General features: G+C 45.8%; 1 protein-coding gene across 1 annotated transcript in view; it reads right to left on the bottom strand.

Moving 5' to 3' along the window:
• Positions 1-17,501: 17,501 nt before the first annotated feature.
• Positions 17,502-21,627, bottom strand: part of GRIN2B (glutamate ionotropic receptor NMDA type subunit 2B) — a 444,445-nt gene continuing 440,319 nt past the window's right edge. Inside the window, exon 14 of the mRNA XM_047787502.1 lies at positions 17,502-20,900. Coding sequence (XP_047643458.1) covers positions 19,044-20,900 — 1,857 coding nt within the window. The 3' untranslated portion in view covers positions 17,502-19,043. The remainder of the gene's footprint in view (positions 20,901-21,627) is intronic.

The following is a 21,627-nucleotide window of genomic DNA, read 5'->3' as shown; positions in this document are numbered from 1 at the left end:
GTCACTTGCTGCCTTCACTGCATTCACCTATTTAAACCCCAACGCTGCTTAGATCAGACCTGCCACTCTAGCTAAGCAGCTGAATGCTGCTAAAGATTTCTTAAATTACTTTTAAATGCACAACCGTTAAGAACCTCAAGTAAGTCCACCTGGCATGCTTCTTACATTTACTAAGTCTCCTCACTCTCCTGCTGGATGACAATATGAGGTAATTCATGCCTTCTTTTCTTCCCAAACCATCAATACCCATTCCCCAGTACTCAATACTGGCTGATAAAGTCCCTTTGTAATTCACTAAACAGTCATCAATCAGAAAAGACACAGTCCCACCATCACATCTACCCAAAGCCTCTTGCACCCGTGCCCATATACACTATCGCCCTTTTGTTACCATGACAGCCCGGTTAGACTCCTAAAGACAATTTCTCCATCTGTGCCCTGGATCCCATTGCCTCTCACTTCCTAGAAGACATCACTCTAGCCATTATTCCCCTCTTCTTAAGCATCATCAGTTTTCTCTCTCTGCTGGATCACTCTGGTCAGCATGAAACGGGCTGTTATTTCTTTCGTCTTTAAAGAAAGATACCACCTTAGACCTCACTTCCTTTACTATCTACTACTATTTCTATGTTCCCTTTGCTGCAAAATTCCTGTAACAGTGGCCCATTCATATTGTTTCCACTTCCTTTCCTCATACCCCTTCTTGACCCCACCCCTGCCATGCTCTTGTCCTCGCCAGTTCACTGAAACAGCTCTTGGCCAGGTCATGAAATGAATGATCTCCATATTGCCATAGCGGCCACTCTTGGCCACACCTCCCAATGCTGGCTCCTCCTCCTCTCCTGTGGCTCTGAGCATCCCCCCAGGGCTCAGGCTGAGAGATTCTCTTCTGTCTATACTCCTAGAGCTGTGGTCTCCTGGCTTCAGACAACATCGAAATGCCTACAAATTCCAAAATCATATCTTCAGGCTCTACCTCTTCTGGAGACTTCATGTTCACATAGTCAACAGCCTGACCAGCACTTCCATTAGGACGTCTGATGGGAGATCAAAACCTTACCATGGGGATATCTTTCCCAGTCTACTTGACCTCTAGGATTCCCATCTCATTCATGGTGACTCCAAACTTCCAGCAGCTGAAGCCAAAAATTCTAGGGTCATTCTTGATTCTTTTCTTTCTCTTACTCAATATCTAATTCATCAGCAAACCCTTCAGAATATTTCCAGAACCCAACCACTTATCACCTTCACTAACACCATGGCTTAAGCCACTATACCTTTTACTTGGATGGATGCAATGTCCTCCTACATGGTCCTGCTACGTCTTCCATTGCTCACCATCTCAAGAGAGAAGGTGGCAACACAGCCGTCACACTACTGGTTTTGAAATGCGAGTCAGGTCATGTCACTCTTGCTCTGAACCATCTTGCTCTTGGTAAAAGCCCTGACAATGACCTCTAAGACTTGTGGGACAGTGTCATCTCTCTGACTTCATCTGCCACATTCTCCTCTTCACTCACTTGACCTCCTGGCTCTCCCTTAAGTGTGCCAAGCACATGGTTGGACCCCAGGGCCTTTGCAACTGCTTTCCCTTTGTCTGAAAAGCCCTTTACAATGAAAACTCTGAGGTTCACTCCCCTGTTTTCTTTAAGCCTTTGATCAACTGTCACTTTTTCATAGAAACTTTTCCTGTCCACCCTATAACAAGTAGCAACCCCACACCCACCCTATCATCCTCTACCTCACTTAATCTGTCTCATTTTTCTCCAGGACACTGCCTGAAGTATCTGACATGAAATATATTTACTGATGTCCTATCTATTTCCTCTCATCAACATGTAAGCTTCATGAGGGCACAGACTTTGTGCTGTTAACTTCTGTATCCTTGGTATAGGGTTTCCACTCAATAAATATCCATGCATGAATAAACCATCTGTTCCTATACTATAGGCCAAATCTCCCAAAAGGAAGAGTTTCAGTAAAAAAAAAAAAAAAAAAAATCGGTTCTCTATTCTAAACTTTAACAAATTTCTAAATAACGAGAGTAGGACTCACTTTCCACAGTCATTTCTGATTTAAGAATTGTCCTTGGATTTATTGTTATTTTTAATAATTAAGAAAAAATTACCTTGAGTCTTAATGGCTCTCTTGCTGTTACCTAACTCCTAACTCCCTTGTGGGTGGAGCAGTTATAAAGACTGAATATTTGGGAGGACTACTTAACCTTTTTTTTAGCCTTTCTGGTTTGCTCAGAACATATGCTCTACCACCTCTCAACCACATTTTATAGCTTAAAAGATCTTGTCTGAGTCAGTAAATTCCAAGTTAATATGTGTAAGACTAGGGATTAAATCCATCTGTAAAAGTGCCTGTTTGTAATCTACTCCGCCAATTTCCTTCCTGAAGTAAATAGTAATCAGATTAGAAACCTAGTGTTTTCCTGGGGATGGAAAGATACCATTTTATTTAAAAGTGTTTCTCTCTCAGAGGTGACATAACTTTGTGATCCAGAATCATTCCAAAATCAAAAAAAAAAAAAGTTTCAGCTGACTCTATTCCCCAGATGTATTTTGTTTTCCACAGCTCCCTTTGCTGTCCCAATTTAAGAAAATGTAATCATAATGGGTCTAAGCCTCTTCTATTCAGAACATTTTTGACTGGAGAATGGAAATCGTTGGAGAGGAGCTACCCTAACGGTTTGCAGACAAATTTTTGAGGAATTAAGGTGCCGTGCTTACCAAGGTCTATGGAAGGAAGTCTGTGCCTCTTTCTAAAATCTGTCTGTCACCACTTTTTTCTGAACAATCAATAGCAGCCCAGCTTCTCCTTCTGCCTGAGCTCACAGGGAACAGCAAACAAGTCTCATATGGAATAAACTAGAGCACCTGGGTATTGGTGCCACCATCTCTTCACCCCTAAACCATTCGACCCCAACTTCTCCTTTCACTGCTTTTGAATTTTTCTCAGCTCAGCAAAGAGAGTTTTTCAGAATAAAGCTTTTTGTCTGCTTATCACAGAGTCTGTTTCCTGGTTCACTTTCTCTCTCTCATCTCAATAGAGAGACAATGATTTAAAAAATGATTTTAATGATTTAAAAAATAATGTACAAAGGGTCATTGGGTAAGATATTTAGAAAGTCTGTGGTCTTCAGGCCAAGGGGAGTGGAGGAGAGTGTCACATCGCCAGCATGTGCAGACTCTAATGCAAGCATCCCCTGTCACACAGGGCTTGTGTCTGGAGACGATAAAAAAGAGAAATGATAGCAACCACACCATGCCTCTGCGCACACAACAGGCACCATGACCAAAGTCCTGGGGCACATTCTCATGGAGGAGGCCTAAAGGTCCAGAGCACAGCCCTGTCCACTGTTGAACCACAGATCATCATTGGGGTCAGGCCCGACCAGCTTTCCCAGCACTTGACCTTGAGGTGAAACATCTGGGAATAAGGTCCTGCTTATTTGCTTATCAGTCTCCTTTTAAAAGGTCTCCATCTTTCCCAGGTAAGAAATAATGAGAAAACCATGAGCAGTTACCCACGGTTTCCTTTAATGCTCTCAGGGTTTAGATAATAACGCAGCTTAAGGAAGCCATCCCTCCTTTTGGGAAAGGAGGTGAAGAGGGAGGTGAATCCAAGAAGAGGAACCAGGAGAGTGGTCAAGAAGGCTGAGAGGCAAGGACAGGCATTTCCAAGTAAGGAACCTGGAAGGCTCAATGATAAAAGCCACCTTGCGGTGGCTAAAAAAAGTTAAGTATTTTGGTCTATTTCCTGTGATCGCCATCATTCTTCTTGTTCGGCGCCAATCACTAAACATGGTTTTGGAAGCATGGCTGCCAGGAAGGGAACAAGAACAAGTGTCTCAAAGAAGAGCTTGGTCCGGAGGAGAGAATAAGCCCCAAAGACCATCAGGGTTAACAGGAATATGCTGACTCTATTCATTCTTTGTGAATTTCCACACCAAACTCTGCCGGTAGGATGTCTGTTGGTGATGATCAGATAGATGGCCCCATGATGTGTTGAAGAAAATGAAAAGAAACAAAAGAAACAAAGGAAACCAGAGAATTATGAGAATGGTCCCAGAAGATCATGATTTTGTTCTTGGTTTCCTTCATCTTTCCACCTGCCAGGCTTTTCCCAAACAGGGCCATTTTCCTGCAGGCTATTCTTCCATGTCAGCTGCAGAAAGCAAGAGGCCAAGGAGAAGTGTGAGTTGACTAGGTGCTGAATGGACAAGCCTGGGCTGAGAAGAAGTCAAAAGCTCACTATCAGAGGAAACGACATCCTGCCCGTCTCAGTGAGAAGGCGTTAAACTCACATGGCAGCTGCTGCCCAGCAGAGTCCTGGGCTCTGAAATAGACTCTACCTTCTTCTGCTTTTCCACGGGACCCCTAGTGCCCACATCCAAGAAAATCTACTCCAAAGGAGAAGGTCCCCTCATTTCACGTGTACTCTCAGCTTAGCAGCTCCAATCTTGCACAGACATGGATTTTCTTTGTAAAACTTTGCCCTCATCATGCTCCCTATCTTTCCCCGTGAGCTAGCTATGCTGCAAGGCTGGCTTTTTCATTTCTATGGAACCTTTAATACTAAGCACAAGGCCTCTGTAGTTTTGATGAAATGATTCTGTTGAGCTGCAGGGTAACAGGGATGCTCTAATACGCTTCAGCTGTCAGCCCTGTTACTCAAGAAGCAGCATCAAGGACCCAGTATCTGCAACAACATTTCTGTGAAGGATGGAGTCCCTGTGGAGTCAGGACAGAACAGCCCTATCCCTCTCCCTCAGCTTCCTGTGATGCCATCATGATTTCAGGTAGTGTATGGGAAGGCAGAAAGGATACCTGTAATTAGCTTGATTCTACACTTTGAGCTTAAGGAGGGCCTCAGTACCTTCCTCTACATCATCTGTACCTGGGAATACAACTCACCTCCTCTCACTGCCCATATTCTTTTCTGGAGCCAGGGTCCTGAGCCAGGCTCTGGGAATGACCACATTGGAACTGAAGGTACAGAAGACACCTTCCCCCCACTCAGCCCAGCTATTTAAGGACTCTTCCAACTTCCTGCCCCCATTTCTATCTGTTCTCAGGGACAAGATGAGTTGATGAAGTGAAAAAAATTTTCTACATTGAACTAGTACACAATGCTCTTTCACTGCCCCTGGTATAAGAAGAACGATCTGTATGTGAACCAAAATCTGTTCTTTGGCATAAACTAAAGACATGGATTTAGGCCTGAGAAGAAGTCAAGAGCTGCTATCAGAGGAATCTACATCCTGCCTGTCTCTGTGAGAAGAAAGGCTGATGACTACTTCCTGATCTTGAACTATTCACCAGTGAACAGGTGGACTGCAAAAGAAGATGGGTGCAGAATTCCCTGGCTCTTGGGTGCTTAAAGGTTTCACTGTTATAGTCTTAGGGCAAAATTACAGTTTCATAAGAATTCTCAGGAGAACTTCCTTTAGTCTTTGCAACATCCATGCCTCCCTTCCTCTGGGCTTGGTTATTTATTATGATCCTGAGGGATCTAAACACTTCCTTCTGAAACCCACTGTATATGTGAACCTCCTTATATTTTGACTTAGGCTCCCAGAACTAACTCACACCTAACCACTGGCATCAAGCTTGCTGTGTTTGAACTTGACCAAATTACCCAGAAGCTAAAAGGCTTTCCCTTGAGGTTGCCCTTCTCACCATGGGCTGATGAGAACTGCTGACACCTTCAGACTATCATGTCTTCCTCCACAGATTCTTGAAGGCTCCCTTCCCCATGGAACACTCGGGAAGAAATCCTCTGTCTCGGTTTTTCTTGAGCTCTTTATTTGAGTGGGTTACATGCTACATAAAAAGGTTTTAATGATAAAAAATTATTCACAATGTGTCACCCCACAAAATTCAAAAACATTTTTGTTATTTAGTTTTCAACTCTTCTTCATTACAGAAACTTTTCTACTACCCCTTTCTCAGTTTTAAGTTGTTTTTCTTCTGCCTTTGACTTGTCTCTTAGACTCCTGTGGAGTGTGTGTATGGCTCTGTGAAGAAGACAAATTCTCATGGGAAAGATCTCTGAGTAAACCATCAACCAGCAGCCTATTTTTTTTCCCCTGAATTTTCCCCCTCTGTTAGATGCTGGACACAGGACGGGGTGAATAATTCAGGCAGCATTACTTGGCGAGCCAGGCTGAGAGTTGGAAATTCAGACAAATTTGGTTCTGCCAAAAATTTCCTATATAACCTTAGTTTTGACTAATCATCAAATTCTGCTGTGCTTCAACTTTTTTCATCTGTAAAATTAAAAGACGATCATACTTCCATGCCAAAGGAAGCCATCTGGAGGAATGGTTATGGTGAAGACATAAGCGGGCTGCTGGTGACCTCAGAAACTCTCCTTCTCCAAGGTGGGGTAGCAGAGTCAGGCTAGAAACTGCCATAGCTCAGGCAATTGTGCTAAGAATGCGTAAGCAATGACTCCTCAAACTTCTCTGTGCCCCATTTCTTGTGCCTGCTGCCAAGAAGTGACCAAGGTAATTGCCCAGATCACTGAATGTACTCAGGAGGAATCCAGCAACAAAGTTGTTCTCTTTTCTGGGATCCTAGGAACTCAGTTATGCACCGCAGGCCCTGTCCCCCATCATTAAGATATGAGTCAAGTGGGGCTGACTGTACTAGGCTTGTTGGGTTCTGGTTTGAGAATATTAAATACCGTGCATACATTCAAGTTCTGTCCTCTCAGCTTCTCATCCTGATGGTGCATATGCGCTGCACGTGTTTTTGAGGGTGAGCTGCTTGGGGCTGACTTAGAACACAGAACACCTCAGGAGCCCTATATTGAGAACAAGGATGCAAGATAGTAAGGGAACCAGGGGAAAGAAAACACGGCTGTAAGTGCCCCCATCATTTTCCAATTGTGTTTGCATGACAGAAAGGGTATTTTTGCTCTGTTCTGTTTTTTGCAATAACAGTTCTGCCTGGATGTTTCTCTAGCCTCTTTGCTGGCGTGAGGTCATGATAGTTTCCCCACTCTTGACTCTGGGAGAAGAAAAATTTAAAGAATTGCCCAAGGTACATTTGCCTTTCATGTCCCCACTGAGGACAGAACCTCTCCACCCCTGCTCGTGGTGTTGTCAAGAGGAGATGTGCGTACACATAGAACTGTGTTTATTTAAGCATCGAGCCTGTCTGAGCTTGAGCCTCTCTTTTGCTTCTCCATCCTCTTAGCACTGACCCACTAAGGGGTTATCTGAGGACCACATGGATTCCACAGGGTTCAATAGGGACAGGCATAGTACGCCTGCGTGTTCTATTACAACCCTTATCATAAACCTTGGCTATTCTGTCAAAGCTTGAGGTGTCAGTGATCCACAGGCTCAGAAGAGCAAAGAAAACATGGTGGCTCAAAAAACTGCAATCTGTCCATCCAGTTCCAAAAGAACACTTTCATTTACCAGGAATGTATATCCCTGATCCTCCATAACGTAATGGACATGGGCAGTTTGGGATCTATCTGTTAGGAGTGTGTGTGTGTACACGTGTGATGTGTGTTGGAGCGGGCGCAAGCATGACAAAGAGGCCAAATTAGGTATAGTGAGGCTGCTGGGGTGAATTTACGGACGTGACTAATAAGTTACAAGAGCACACCTCTGGCAGATGCAGTGTCAGGGCCTCATGTCTGATTTTCTACTGGTTCTATGTCATGGCCAAAGGGAACACGAAAATAGCCCTTGATTTCAAAAGCAAATGATCAATGACAATTCAGATGTGACAATGACATGGGGAGATAACTACAAAGACTGGTCTCTGTATAAGACTGAGGTTTCAGGCAGGCATGTTTTGGTTTTACAAGAAAAAAAATACATATATATATATATATACCCTCTGGAAATGGAGAGCATCCTTATCTAAGAGAAGCGGGCAGCCCAGCACTCACATTCCTGTGGCCCCATTCCCTGAAGCCATGCTCCTGGCGGGTCTCAGAGCCTGAGTCTCTTAGCGCAAGGAGGGCGAGGGAGCCACACCCCGGGGCTCAGATTCTGTGGGTAGTGGGATGAGTCACTCCATCTGCCTGGGAGACGAAGAGGAGCTTTCTGGGTACTGTGGTCCAAAGGGAACAGCCTGAGCGTTGGCTGGGGGCTCACCAGTGGCCTCCCTGCAGATGTCATAGATGTGATAGCATCCAGGTTCCCCACTCATTGCTCATGGCCGAGTGGACACAATTACAGCCAAAGGCCGCCAGGAGGCGGTGCTTGCTTTCCTGGCACTGCCATGGATAGCTGTTACTTTCCCTGGTGCTTTTGGCCTTGGATCAAACAAACTTCGAGTCCCCATGAGAGTGACCCTCAGCAAGTGCCTTGAAACCTGTCACATCTCAGGTGCCAGATGGAATCAAAAAACAAGAAGTAGCTTCAGGCCAGTTATGCCCAGGAAACAAGCTCCAAGTTGGAGTGAACATTCACGTCTTGGGAATGAGTAAAGGAACAGACATCTGGAAGGTCATCAGCTTTGGGTCCTGCTATTTTCCAAAGCTTATCATCAACAACGGTAACCAAGGGGGACCCAAGAGACTCAGGTGCAGCTCTTAGCTCTGTGACACCAGGAGAAGGGCCATCATGGACTCCCCAAGCTTTCCCTTCCTCCTCCCCTACCCATCCTCAGCTTTCGTAATGGACATGAACACCTCCTGAGTGAAACTGCCTTCTGGATGAATATAGTCTGAGCATCCTGCAGTTTCCCTCAGTCCATGGGTCCAAGAGAGACTCATGAATGTCCTTCTTCATGAGGATGGCACCTCCCCACACTTCCACCAGCAATTATCAGAATATTTGCTTCACTGGTTTAAATACAAAGTGTCATAACATCATGAGCTGGATTTTGCTTTAAAATTGTTAACTATCCCTATTTCCTGGAGCAGGATTATCTAGACTTAAGGGGTCTTTTGAGAAGAACAACCCTCCTCCCAAGATTTTCATTTTAATGTTCATGAGGGTGCCTCCCAAGTTGTCACATTTTGCCCACAATACGCACCCTCCCCCCTGCCCCGTCTCAGTGAAGAATGGACCTTGTTCCCTTTTTTGAAGAAGTGACTTATCACAGGCTGTAACTGGATTTGGGTTTGGTTTGCTATAGGGTGCTTTAAATTAACGCACATTAATTAAAATTCATGATCGATGGCAAAATGAAATTTATAGAGGAGGCTGGCCTGGAGAAGGGAATATTATCAGTGACCAGAGCAGCTTAAGTGAAAGGACAGTATCAGTTCTAGGAGTTTGTTCAGCAACTGACACTGATTAGAAGGAACGGACAGCTTCCTTAGAACCCATCAAAGCGGTGTGGAAGGGTGAAAGGGGCTCAGAGAGTAAAGGGACAGGAAGGCCATAAGGTCATGAATTCCTTCACATTTAGAGAGAAAGGAGTCATTTAGAAACTTGAATTCTCTCTGAGCCAGCTCAGAATCTTAACTACTTTCATTTGCATTATAGAGACAAAAATAAAGTGCTTGATGACTTCAACACTTGTCCTCCCTTTGGGAGAAGCTGCCCTGTAGTCTAAGCCTCAGAAAGAATGAGAATCCACAGTCCAGGAAACAAATATCAAGACATAGGTCCCGAGCAGCACAAACAGGTCCTCCCAAGTCTGATCCAGCATAGATACAGATGAGGAAAGTACCAAGCACACAGCATAAGATACTGGTCCTACTGGACCACCACTTGGGGTCCCTAAAACTATGTGGTTTGTGAGTTTGAACTGTGACAAGATTTTTATGGTACTGCAAGTGCTTAACAAAAATGCTATAGGTTGCCTCAAGACCAGAACAATCCCAGCACAGATCTGATTGTGAGAGACTTAGTCTGGGCTGAGCAGTGTCTGGAGGAGACAAAGTGCATTCAAAGCATCTGAAAAGCTCCTGATACCTAAACATTTGATCAATATCCTCCACAGTCTCTCCCTCTATCACTTACTTTGTTTGTATATATACTGTATTCCAAGTTCCCTCCACTAATGGTTAAGACAGTCACAGGATAACTTCAAAGGACAAATAAAAATGTAGAAAAAAATCTAAATTCCCACCTGAAATAATAATTAACATGGGAATGGATTCACGTTGAGTGTCACAGTGATTGTGGGTGGAAGCAGACTCACAGAGATAAATGTGAAAGGACTCATCCTTAGGTTTTACTGCAAATTTAAGTATTCTGTGGGCAAAATAAAGTGACACCTTTTCCATTGCAATTTATAATCGTATCAAACACTTTTCAGTGCCTTCCATAAACAAGATGCACTGTGACAAGCTACAGGAGATAAAAGATGAATAAATGCATGACCCCTGACCACAGGGAGTTAACAGTCTAGCAGGGAAGATGGATGTGTAGCTAAATAACTATAAAAGAAGATGGTTCATGATGGCTACTACTAGAGAGACACAATTAAGGTCCTATGGGTATTCATGAAAGGCATATCCCTACATATGGGGTTTTGGGGGGAATGAGAGATGGAATAAAGTGAACATGGTGTCCATTTATTCTGGTCTTTGAAGATTTGTACAGAGGAAGATGGATATTATGCAAGAAGGGAATGAGATAGGTGATGGGGAGGAGAGAATGTGGGGCAAAGGGAACAGTTTACGGAAAGACAAAAGTGGGAGAACAAGTTGTATACAAGAAAAGAAAGGGACAAAAAGTGTGATTGTGTTTGCTCTTTGAGCCACAAACAAACACAGGCAAAATAATGGGAAGTTATTCTAGTTGTAGGTTGTGGAAAATACAGCCCAATGAAGTTTTGTTTGTTTTGTTGAGCTGGGAGAATGACATGATTTAATTGTGTCGATGGAGTGATGCTGAGAAGAGTAGATTCAAATATAAAGTTCTGAAACAGTGTTAAATGACCTTGAAGTAAACCAAAGTAGAGGGGAGGGCCTAAATGAAAAGACTTAGAAAATTTCAGGGTAAGAATAACCAGGCTTTCTAGAGGATTAGACATGCAGGATGAGGGAAATGGAGAAGGCAAAGGGGGCCAAAAAGCTTTAGTTTGGTGACAGAAGGAATGGTAGGTAGTACCATTAACCAAGAGGCAGGACTTGGTAATTATGTTGGTTTCCATTGGATAGTTGACTCAATATGAATTTAGCTGTCCCGGAGGTGACTGGAAATATGTGTATTAAGTTGAAAAGTCAGGTCTAGGAGAAAATCTTTGGGATTCATCCTCCTTCAGAGAGTCGTTGAAGTGGTAGAAAATAGAAATATAGCTATAGAAGCATGGAGAAAAGGAACAGCATGCCAAGTCAACGCTGAGGAGACAGGACTAATAGTAGGAACCAGTGGTGAAACCCAGAGAGGACCAGAGGGCTAGGATTAAAACCAGACCGTGCTGCTACCCAGCAGTATATTTAGGTTAGTATTCATGATGCTGAAGAGCAGAATAAAAAAGACCCAATGGTTATCAGATTTTGTAACAACAAGTCCAAGAAGTTCATTGGGATGCTGCCACTGAGCAGTTTCAGGACAATGGAAGGATGGGGCCCAATTTTAAAGGTTAAATTACCTTTACTCTCTTTAGGTGAGGAAGAGAAAAAGACTACCCTTCAGAGAAGTTTGAAAGTGAAAAAAAAAAAATGGAGAAAGGACAGGAATTCAGAGTCTGACTGGATTGAGAGAAGATTTGGTTTTAGAGATTGTTGCAGGATTTGTTTCTAGACATGGTAGGATTGAGAATTGTTTTTAGAGATTATTGTAGGTGGATGTGTGGAAGAGATTAAAGATGCAACAGGGAGAAGTGCTATTGGTGGGAGCACCTTGGAAGAGGTCAGAGGGTGGGTATCAGAGTATGGGGAAGGGAGCACTGAGTTGGGAGGAAGGATGGCAAAGATGAGTGAAGAACAGGAGGGAATTAAAATTTAAAGGTAGAGAGGAGAGGTCATGTGAGAATCTGCAAAGTCAGATATCTTTTCTTAATAATATGGTAGGAAAGAAAGATGTAAATGAAAAGAAAATAAAGGACAAATTTAACAAATACTTGGAGAATGTAATGGGTGGGTCAGTGGTGGAGGATAAAAAATATGTCCTATCTGGGTAGGGGTTAGGTGAGAGTAAATGGATCCAATCTGTACTCTTTGGCATCAGTTTTGAGCTTCTGTCCTTGGAGATGGAGTGGATGATGGGAGAACGGGATACAGAGTCAGGAAAGCAAGGTAGGTGTGGTGAGAAGGTGAGAGGAAGAGATTGCTAGTTAGGGTGTCTTTGGTGTGGGTGAGCACAGGGTGGGACGAAGGAGGGAGAAAAGTGAAATCAGAGAGGCTTATGGAAGAAGAACAAAGGGAGCTTGAAAGAAGGCAGATAGGATACAGACAATGCCAGGTTGTGATCAGAGAGGGAATTTCAGAGTTTTAGCATAGGGATGTGGAATAATTCCAAAAGAAGGATTTGGGCATGGCCATGAAGGGGAGAGCTGAATCTCTGCAGTGTTTTAAAATAATATAATGCATGAAATCTTTGACTTACCCTCTGAAACCAGAAAAAAATTAAACCTGCATGTATAAACCTGCCCATTTAGCAACACCTATTTATACGTATATAATACATACATTTAAATAGTGTATGCTTTGATATTCACACATTATATGGGAGTATAATATACTCCATTTTAAACTCTTTTATATTCTTCACAGTACCAGCCCAGAGGCATAATATGTGTTCAGTAGACACTGGTTTAAATTGAACTAACACATTTAACTAGAGTTTTGTGGTTTTTTTCCCCATCCTGCATAATAGCACTGGGATCTGCTCCACCCCCTAAATCACAATGCTAAAATAATGGCAATAAAAAGAGTTCAGGTTTGAATTGCCGAGACTAACTCTTTAAAAGAATGGTTTTATAATGGGCTTATAGTGTCATGCTTTTTAATTGTACCCTCAATCTTTGCATCAAGTTCCAATGCTTTCACCTTGGCCAAAACACAGATTCTACACACCAGAGTCCCAGGCCATAAGGAATTCGATGCATCCACTCTGCTTTCTACCTTCAGTTCTCATCAGGATTCCTCACCAGTAATTCTGTTTTCAAGCACGAACAGAGCCAGAAACTGGGATGAGGTCTGAGATGGAGGCAAATGGACATGCTGGTAGAGAAGCATGGATGGTTTCTAACTTTGCCCACTTATTCCCAGTACTGCTATCCTAACCCACCATTCTTTGCAAGATTTTGTTCCCCCTTGCATCAACATTGTAAGTAAACTCATCTCTTCAAGGCATGGAAAGTGCACTGGTTTTCATTTTAGGTTTTTCTGGGGCTGTTTTTTTGTCATGAGAAGAGAGGGGTCTCTCTCTGTAGTCACAGGACCCATAGGATCCCTGTGTGATTGAGTCAATGGGGTTGGAATGGGATGGAGGGAGGGATATTATTCAGATATCCTGTGATTTTATATAACACTGGGACCCCCAAACTAGAAAGGAATCCTAGATTCAGATCATTCCTAGAAGTTCTCAGACTGATGAATCTATATTTTAGTGATGTCCCGGATACCTGCTAGGTCTAAAAAAGAGCCATCCGCTGGTTAAGTTCTACCCCTCTAGTCCAGTAGCTCCCCAGTGTATGTTGGGATCAGTGGGCACCCCCTACAGAGGTGGGGAAGTGCAAACTATAGAACACCACTAAATTGGAAGATTGATTGAATTGGCACTGAGGGCAGAGAACAACAGTAACTTTTCATTATCAAAATTTGGTCTTCCTAGCTGTCTATTCAGTAACCTGCAATGGAGGAGAAGTCTCAGTCTTCCATTTTCTATAGAAGGGATCCAAGTCCTTAGCCTGCCCTGCAAGGTATTGATAGTAGAAATTCATAAACTACATGCTCATGTGACTGCTTTATGGAAAAGAATCTCTAGCTAGGAGTCCTATTCCACGTCACATGAGCCTTGAATAAAAGCAGAAAGATGAGATCTTCTCACTCTCTCTATACTTAGAACTTGTATCTTTCCTCGCCATTTGCTACTCTTAGCGGGCTTTGCTCTCTCCCTCTTCTCCAGTGTCATTACTTGATTCCTAGGAAAAGAAATGAGACTCATAAACTAAGTGTTTAAATGTATAAATCCCTAATATGGCTTAATATGGCACCCTTCCCTGGGATGATTTTCATCTAAATGATAGAGAAGCAGCTTAGGGCTGAAGAAATAAATCTGGGTGGCAGGCCAGTTGTTGGAATGGGATATAGAATAAAAAGGAAAGGTCTTCTCAGGACCTCTGAAGTCACACCATGGACCACATGCCATTTTTAAGGCCAGACCCACTTCAGTATAACTATCTCCCTTTAGCTGCTTCTCATCCATAAGAGAGTTCCTTAGATAGGAAAGCAGAGTCTCTTGACACTCAAGTGAAGAAAGAGATGCTCTACCAAAGCATCTGGCAGTCTACTGAGCACACACCTCTTATATGGCTTTGGATATAGAGAGCATGTAAAGAATGGCCACATACCTGGAAATGCCTAATGCATTCACCAGAGCACTGAGGCTACATCATTTACGTGTACATCTGAATCATTCTTAACATATGAGACACACACAGGGTGTCAAGCAGTGACAGGGCTTTTTTAAAGAGATGGGAATTAAAAGAATAAAGTGAGTTCTGGAATAGCTTTTTCCTAAGGCTATTGCCCAAACAATCTGGCTATTCCATCCCTAAATCTTAAACAAATTACAAACCAAACAAAAAGACAAAGAAACCCTAGTTCTTAAATGAGATGTGCAGGTGACCAGCACGCTGCATTTTGGTAACACAGTTTCTTCACCTCCCATGCAGAGAATTCACCCTTGGGCAACTCCTGATAGCCCCAGAAGATTGGGCAGGTGATATTCACTTACTTTTCTAGACGACTCTTATTTTATCACATTACACATGCATTTTGGCACTACTGACACCACCAACATTTAATGGAACCATGTGGGATTTTTTTCCCCCCAGTCAAAACAGCTGTGGCCAGGAGAGCTGTGGCCACAGCAAGGCTATTTCCCACATTCTAGCTGAAGATACACAGTGACATACTTGGCAATGACAAGATCCACTGTACATGCAGCACTCTGAAGGGTGTGTATACTTCTGACTCAGGCAAATTCAAGGGTTAGATTATCTGAGGTTGATAGAAATGCTGAAATTTAAGCATGGCTACCAAGAAAGGTACCACATACAGGACCACAGCCACCAACCCGCTTCCACAGGAAAGGGATTGATAAAGGACTCCATAAAGATAGAAAGCATGGATTCAGAAAGAAAAAAAAAAAAAAAAGAACAATTAGCCCTCCTGAGAATGCCTGTGAAATCACACATTTTGGATAGACTGGGTCTTTGTCCAGACCCAATGGACTGTGGAATAGATGGGGCTGATAACTGAATTCATCCTCGTGCATTTTCCTGGTTTGTTATTTTGGAACCAAGTAACAGCTAGAACTTGGCATTGCTCAGCCTTCCTTTCTTTAAGCTTTCTTGAGCAGGCCATGACTACCTTATTTGGTCTTCATTCAAACATCCGGTGAAAGAGAGGTGGTCAGCTGGGGCCAAAGAAGGATTTAAAAAAATGAAATTATCCAGCTGACAGCTTTTGATGATGAAAGGATAGTACAAAAATGTAATGTATTGTCTTGGCTAAACGGATTTGGAAATGTCATCCTGTCGTAAAGACAGAGAGGCTGCCACTCTTCACAAGGCCAACGGTCCAGTGAAAGAAATTCAGCTTGTCTGGTTAACCCAAGGTCAGGTTATGAATACCTGGCTCAAGGCTAATAGCACCTTCCTGATGGCAGAAGTGAGGACAAGGCAAGAATACAACCACCACTGGCATCATCCCTCTCGTACTCACCCTTCTACCTCTAAAACCAATTTATGCCACCTTTCTAAGAGAATCATCTGGCCACTGAGTTTTGAGCAGATCTGGTCATCTTTTCTGGAAAAGCATGCAAATTGGTAAGACATATATCTAGGGCTACCTCCCTGTAACCAGATAACACATGCTTCAAGAAAGGGGACTGAGCGGGAATTTTCTAAGTGTGCTTGTGGTGCTGATTTTAGAAATTGTGGAGGAAGGGAGGGGGCCAGTAGAGTTTCTTCCAGGTACTAGGAAGAAAAGGGTCAGAGTGACTGAGAAGCTTGTTAAACATCAGAGGGAGCTGCAGGGAGATTTCTCAAGACTGAGCTTCCTGAAACCTCTCGGCCACATCTAAGGGTGTGAGGTTGATTTGATGGCAATTCTGGTTAAAACATTTTGGGGAATCTTTCCTGCCCTAGGTGCAGATGCGGGTAATATGGCGCCACCAGCTTGACTTTGCACAGATGCTGGTGATCGCTGGTCTACCCGGAATATAGGAGCTGGGCCTGGGATTTGCTTCGAGACAACTGGGGCCAATGCCAAGCCCAGGCTGAAGGGCACGGATATTTCTCACAGGCCAATAAGAAGACTGGTGAAGTGGGAGGCATAGACACACACCCCTTCCTTGGCAGCCTCAATGAAGTGGCCTCTGTTCCCATTCATTTTTCTCCAGATCCCCTGAAGTGAAAGCCATAGAAAACAATTCCCCCCCAATGGAAAATGAAACCCTGTAACAAAACACTTCTTCCCCCTTCATTCCCATCCCCACCCCACTCCCTCCAGCCCAACACCCTGAATACTCACAAGAGAACACTTTAGCTATACAAAATTAATTAGAAAACAAAATATTTACATATGAAATAAACACCATCTCGATTTCTGTCACCAGGGGAGATGACAGAGCCCCCTTTGTTCTAGATTGCTGTTCGCTAGGTTAGTTGGTTTGGTTTTTTTTCTTTGAAAGGGGTGAGGTAAGAGGAAGAATGAGGGAGGAATCCCTGACCTGGGACAGAGTCAGGGTGAAGAATGTTCTATGGCCCTTCGCCTTCTTCCTCCTGGAGATGCCTCATGCCCTCTGTCCTCTCTCTCCAAGTGTTTCCTTGACTCTAAGGTAAAGCACTCTGTTCTCTTCTCTCCAGATCTGTGAGAGATTCAGCCCCTTGCCCCCAGGTTCGTTTGAAAGAAAACGAAGATTTACAAGGCCTTCGGTTGGCTTGAAAATGAAAGAGACTGAGGTTAAAAAAAAAAAAAAAAACAAGGGAGAGGGCAGGGGCAGCAGTCAAGGGCAGGGGTGAGGAAGGGTGGTGAGTCAGGGCCAGGGTGGGTGTGACTTGAAGAGACATGGCAGCTTCCTTCCAGAGGAGGATAAGCACCTTTCTGGTTTATGTGTCCTGTGTGCAACGTGGAGCTCCTGCAGCCAAGCTTCCACACTGACCCGGCTCTTTGGCTGCCACCCTGGGTGAGGGGAGGATGGCAGGACAGTGGAACTGACCCACAGAACACGCCTACCCCAAGTTTCAGGACTGGCAGTGACAAGTATTCACATCCCCTCTCAAGTTTCCAACTTTGAGTGAAGGGGGTATTTCATCCGCCAGTACCCTCATCCCTGGAGGTTTATATGTATATGAGTATATATATATATTTATATTTATTTATTCTCGAATGGGACGATCTGGCAGGGAAAGGAGGTGTTGCAGGAAGATGGAGGGGCTTCTACAGAGAAGCCCCACTGGGCTCAATGGCACATTCTCAGGGAGCCAGAGCCAACTGGGTAGCAAGGAGGAGTCCCTCCCCACTTCCAAATTTCTTCCCTTGCTTCCGTGTCTCCCGAGCTGTACTCATGGGGCAAGCTCATTCCTCTTCACTGCTCCGCATTGGTTGTGGCCAATTTGGGGAGGAACAAGCCTGCTCTCCTAGCTCCAGGTTAAGTAAGAAGGGATCAAAGCATTGAAAACATCCCCCTCTCTCACTTACCCTACCATAAACGATTCCCCTGTTCGTCAAAGCCTTACTTGGCTCCTCCCCCCCAACCCCCAACTGGCCGGCCGAGGGTCTAAAAAGCTCCAGAGAGCCTTGTACAATCCTCTGCTCTCATGTACAGGCAAAAAGAATCCTGGCTGCCCCCATTTCCCTTTAGCCTTCCTGGAAAGTTCTTGGCGAAAACTGGCTGAAAGGACTGGCAACCACGAAGGGATTACTTTTACGCGTTGCTTCTGTAGGATCATTCACCCACGTTTTTGTGTAAACCACAGACACTTTTCCATCAAGAACTTCCATTTTCCTCATTCAGGAAGGGTAGAGGGGTGAGACAGCCAAAATTCAGATAAAATATGACCATCTCTGTTTGTATATAAGCCAAAACAAGCACGTTTCTTAAGGATATTGAAAGAAACAATATCATGAGTCAAGGCTGCCTTCTCCACACGAATAGGCAGGACTACTGGTGTGTATAGACAACACGTGTGCAGGGGTACACAGACACACATGCACAAGAATCCTTGCCCCTAACGCACCATGAAACACTGCCATAATGTACTTACATCACTTGTCAGTGACCTTTCATTCTAGTTCACCACCAATAAGGCCCATGGAATCCAAGCTTTTTTTTTTTTTTTTTTTTTGGCTTATATATAAACACACATGGCTTCCCACCCTCTTCTTGGCGCATGATCCCTAAACAGACGCCATTTAAGCAACAAGAATTTAGCAAAAGCCTCCTTTCATTCACAGGCAGTATGCTAAATGATCTTATCTGGATACTTCTGCTTCCTCACCTAAACATAAAGAGCAGTTTGGGAACAGCTATCCTGTGCTCTTGTGGCCTCCTCCTGTTTCTCCTCGCTTCACTCGAAGTGCGTGGCAAAGAGTCCTTCCACGCCAGGAGGAAGCTTGCACGCGGCCACTTCTTTCTGCGCTTCGCCCTCGCCGGCGGAGTGAGCCCACCGTATCCTCTCGCGGGAATCGGGACGGGAATGATGGACAGATGGGGAAGGAGGAGGGGACTGGAAAGGGAGCAGAGATGGTGCTGGTCACCAGGGTTGCTCTCAGAAGGAATCAGAACTCCAGGATCCCATAAATAAATGAAAACGACAAGAAAGGAGCAAATGGGAACCAAGTTCACCCCCGTCACCCTCCGTGACATGCGCACCACACGCCCACAGCCCAACCCTCCCGTACCCACCTTCGCCTCTCTCTTCCCTCACTCAGACATCAGACTCAATACTAGACAGTTTCTCATACACATGCCCATTGCTGGAGCCATTGAAAGCCCTGGGGTTTTTGTTGTTAGGCACACAGGGGTTGGACTGGTTCCCTATACAGATGTCTTTCTGGAAGCGGCCTGGCACAGCCCCATGTAGGGCCGAGACCACCGGCTTGTTGGTGACAAGGGCCCGGAAGTCCGGCCTGGCTTTCGGCGCCCCAGCCACCGTGGGCTGCCTGAAGAAGTAGGATTTGCTGCCATGGAGCAAGCACTGGTCGTCCCCGAAAGTGGGGATGAAAGGGTTCTGCGTGACCCGGTCGGGGTAGAGCGACTTGCTGAGCATGTAGCCTCCGCCGGGGTTGCTGTGATGGTGATGTCCCGCGGCCGGCGCCGCCGCCTTGCCGTTGCCGAACGTGCTCTCGCTGGCCGGCATCTCAAACATGTGCGCGTAGGGACTGCCGTCCAGGAAGCGGCCCTTGTCTTTCAGGCTCACGCTGCGCGGGGCCAGGGCGGCCTCCTCCTTCTGCAGGTCCACGAAGGTGTCGTAGGAGTGCTGTCGCCTCAGCTTGTTCCGGGTCTTCTTCTGGGCCTTGGAGTTGGTCGGACTCTGGGGGTACTTGGTGGTGGACGCATTCGACGTCACGGCCACAGGGGCAGCCGGCTGGTCCAGCTCCTGCAGGGAGTTGTCCTCGCTGATGTCGTACAGGTTGCCGGCCTTCTTGCACGCCTCGCAGCGGATGCACGCCTGCCGGCCCGAATTTTGCCCCGCCACCGTGGCCGAGTAGTTGTGCAGCTTGGACGGGCAGCTGCGGCAGAAGTTGCCCCCCGAGCGCTCCTCCCAGTCCACGTTGGTCAGGTTTTTCTCCCAGGGGGCTGGGACCCCGCCGACCACGCCATGCTTGTCACCCGTCCCGTGTTTGAGGTGCGATCTGTTGGTACAGGGTCCTCCTCCGCCCACCGAGTCGCGCTTGAAGTCCTCGCCACGCTCCTTGTAGATATCAGTCAAGTCCACGTGTTCCCAGTGCGGCGAGTTCTCCTTGGTGCGGAACTGGTCCAGGTAGAAGTCCCGCAGCCCTTCCTTGTCCCTGAAGTAGCGCTTGTGGTCAGGGGAGCGGGGCGGCCTGCGGCGGTAGGCCAGCTCGATCTCATCGAATTCCCGGCGGGACTTGGCCGAGGCCGGCCGCTTCTTGAGGCTGTCCTTGTACTGCTGCTTCCGCCGCTTGGCCGCGTTGCCTTCGATGTTGCCGTAGGTGACCGTGTGCGTGGAGATGTCGGACACATCGGAGCGGATCAGGTCGTCATGGCCACTGTAGCGGTCGCTCTTGAAGGAGAACTTGCCGTACAGGTCGCTCAGCTGGCTGTGCTTAGAGGAGGGGAGGCCGATGTCCAGGGGCTTCTTGCCCAGGGACCTGGGCTGCGTGGTGAAGGGCGGGTTGTCGCAGTCGTAGAGCCCGTCGATGGAGCTGGTGCTGCCGATGCTGTGGGGCCGGTGGTGGTGGTGGTAGTGGTCCTGGTACACATTGCTGTCCTTCAACTGCAGATTGCCGAAAGTCCTCTCCACCTCGCTGATGTAGTCACTGAAGAGATTCTCCTCGCAGGGCGGGTTGTTATAGGACTTGCAGTCGGAGTGTGTGAAGCTGCGGCGGTGCTCGGAGATGTCGTAGACGGACGACTCGCGGCGGATGAAGTCCAGGGCGCTCTGTGGGGAGCCGTTCACGCCAGACAGGTTGGCCATGTTCTTGGCCGTGCGAAGCAGACGCAGGATGTTGGAGTGGGTGTTGTTCATGGTCGCGGTGGGGGAGTTCATCACGGATTGGCGCTCCTCGATGGCCACCCCGTGGATGCAGCTGTAGATACCCTGGAGAAGGGAATGGGATGGCTCAGATCTCCAGCAAGGCTGAAAATGACCCTAAGGAGCAGCCCCTTCCCCCCATCATTGCCACTATGAACTGCCTAAGCTGATGGGAAAAAGAAAAATAAATGGTCTTCTACACTCACAGAAACATATGGCTGCTTTATCCCCTTGCCTGCTTTATCCCCCTGCATTTAGCAAGCCTCGTATCATGAGCCAGTGGCCTGGCTATCTGAGAGGGGGTGCGGCTACACCAGGCGACTTGAGTAAGCGGATGGGGACGCCAGATGTGACATCCTCACCTTGCCTCCACCACTGACTGGTGGTGATTTTTCCTTTCTATGCCAAGGCTTTTGCAACTTAAAAATGAGGCCATGATATCCATTGATAGCTAAAAATATTGTCAGCCTCCTGGAAATCAGTAGCAATGCCCTACAGATGTGGGGGGCTATTCTGCCCTGGTTGGGCCCCCTTGGCTGTGAAGCTCTGGGGGGGGCCTGGGAGCTCACAATGGCCACTCTTCCAGCTCTGCCACATTTTGAACAGCTTTTAGGATTTGGGGCACCAAATCACAGCTGCACAATTCTCTTTTTGAGCCAAGCCTGAACCAAATTCACAGAATTAGGCAGCCCTGTGGTCAAAGCAGGACATTTTTCCCACTGGTGGGAGGGAGAACCTGGGGAAGATATCAAGGGCTAAATAGGAATAAAGGAGTTCTCTAGTGGCTTAGTGG

This window comes from Phacochoerus africanus, chromosome 7 (genome assembly GCF_016906955.1).
Source record: "Phacochoerus africanus isolate WHEZ1 chromosome 7, ROS_Pafr_v1, whole genome shotgun sequence".
Lineage (NCBI taxonomy): Eukaryota > Metazoa > Chordata > Mammalia > Artiodactyla > Suidae > Phacochoerus > Phacochoerus africanus.
The sequence above is the reverse complement of the archived record's forward strand: the minus strand, read 5'-3'. Positions and strand labels throughout refer to the sequence as shown.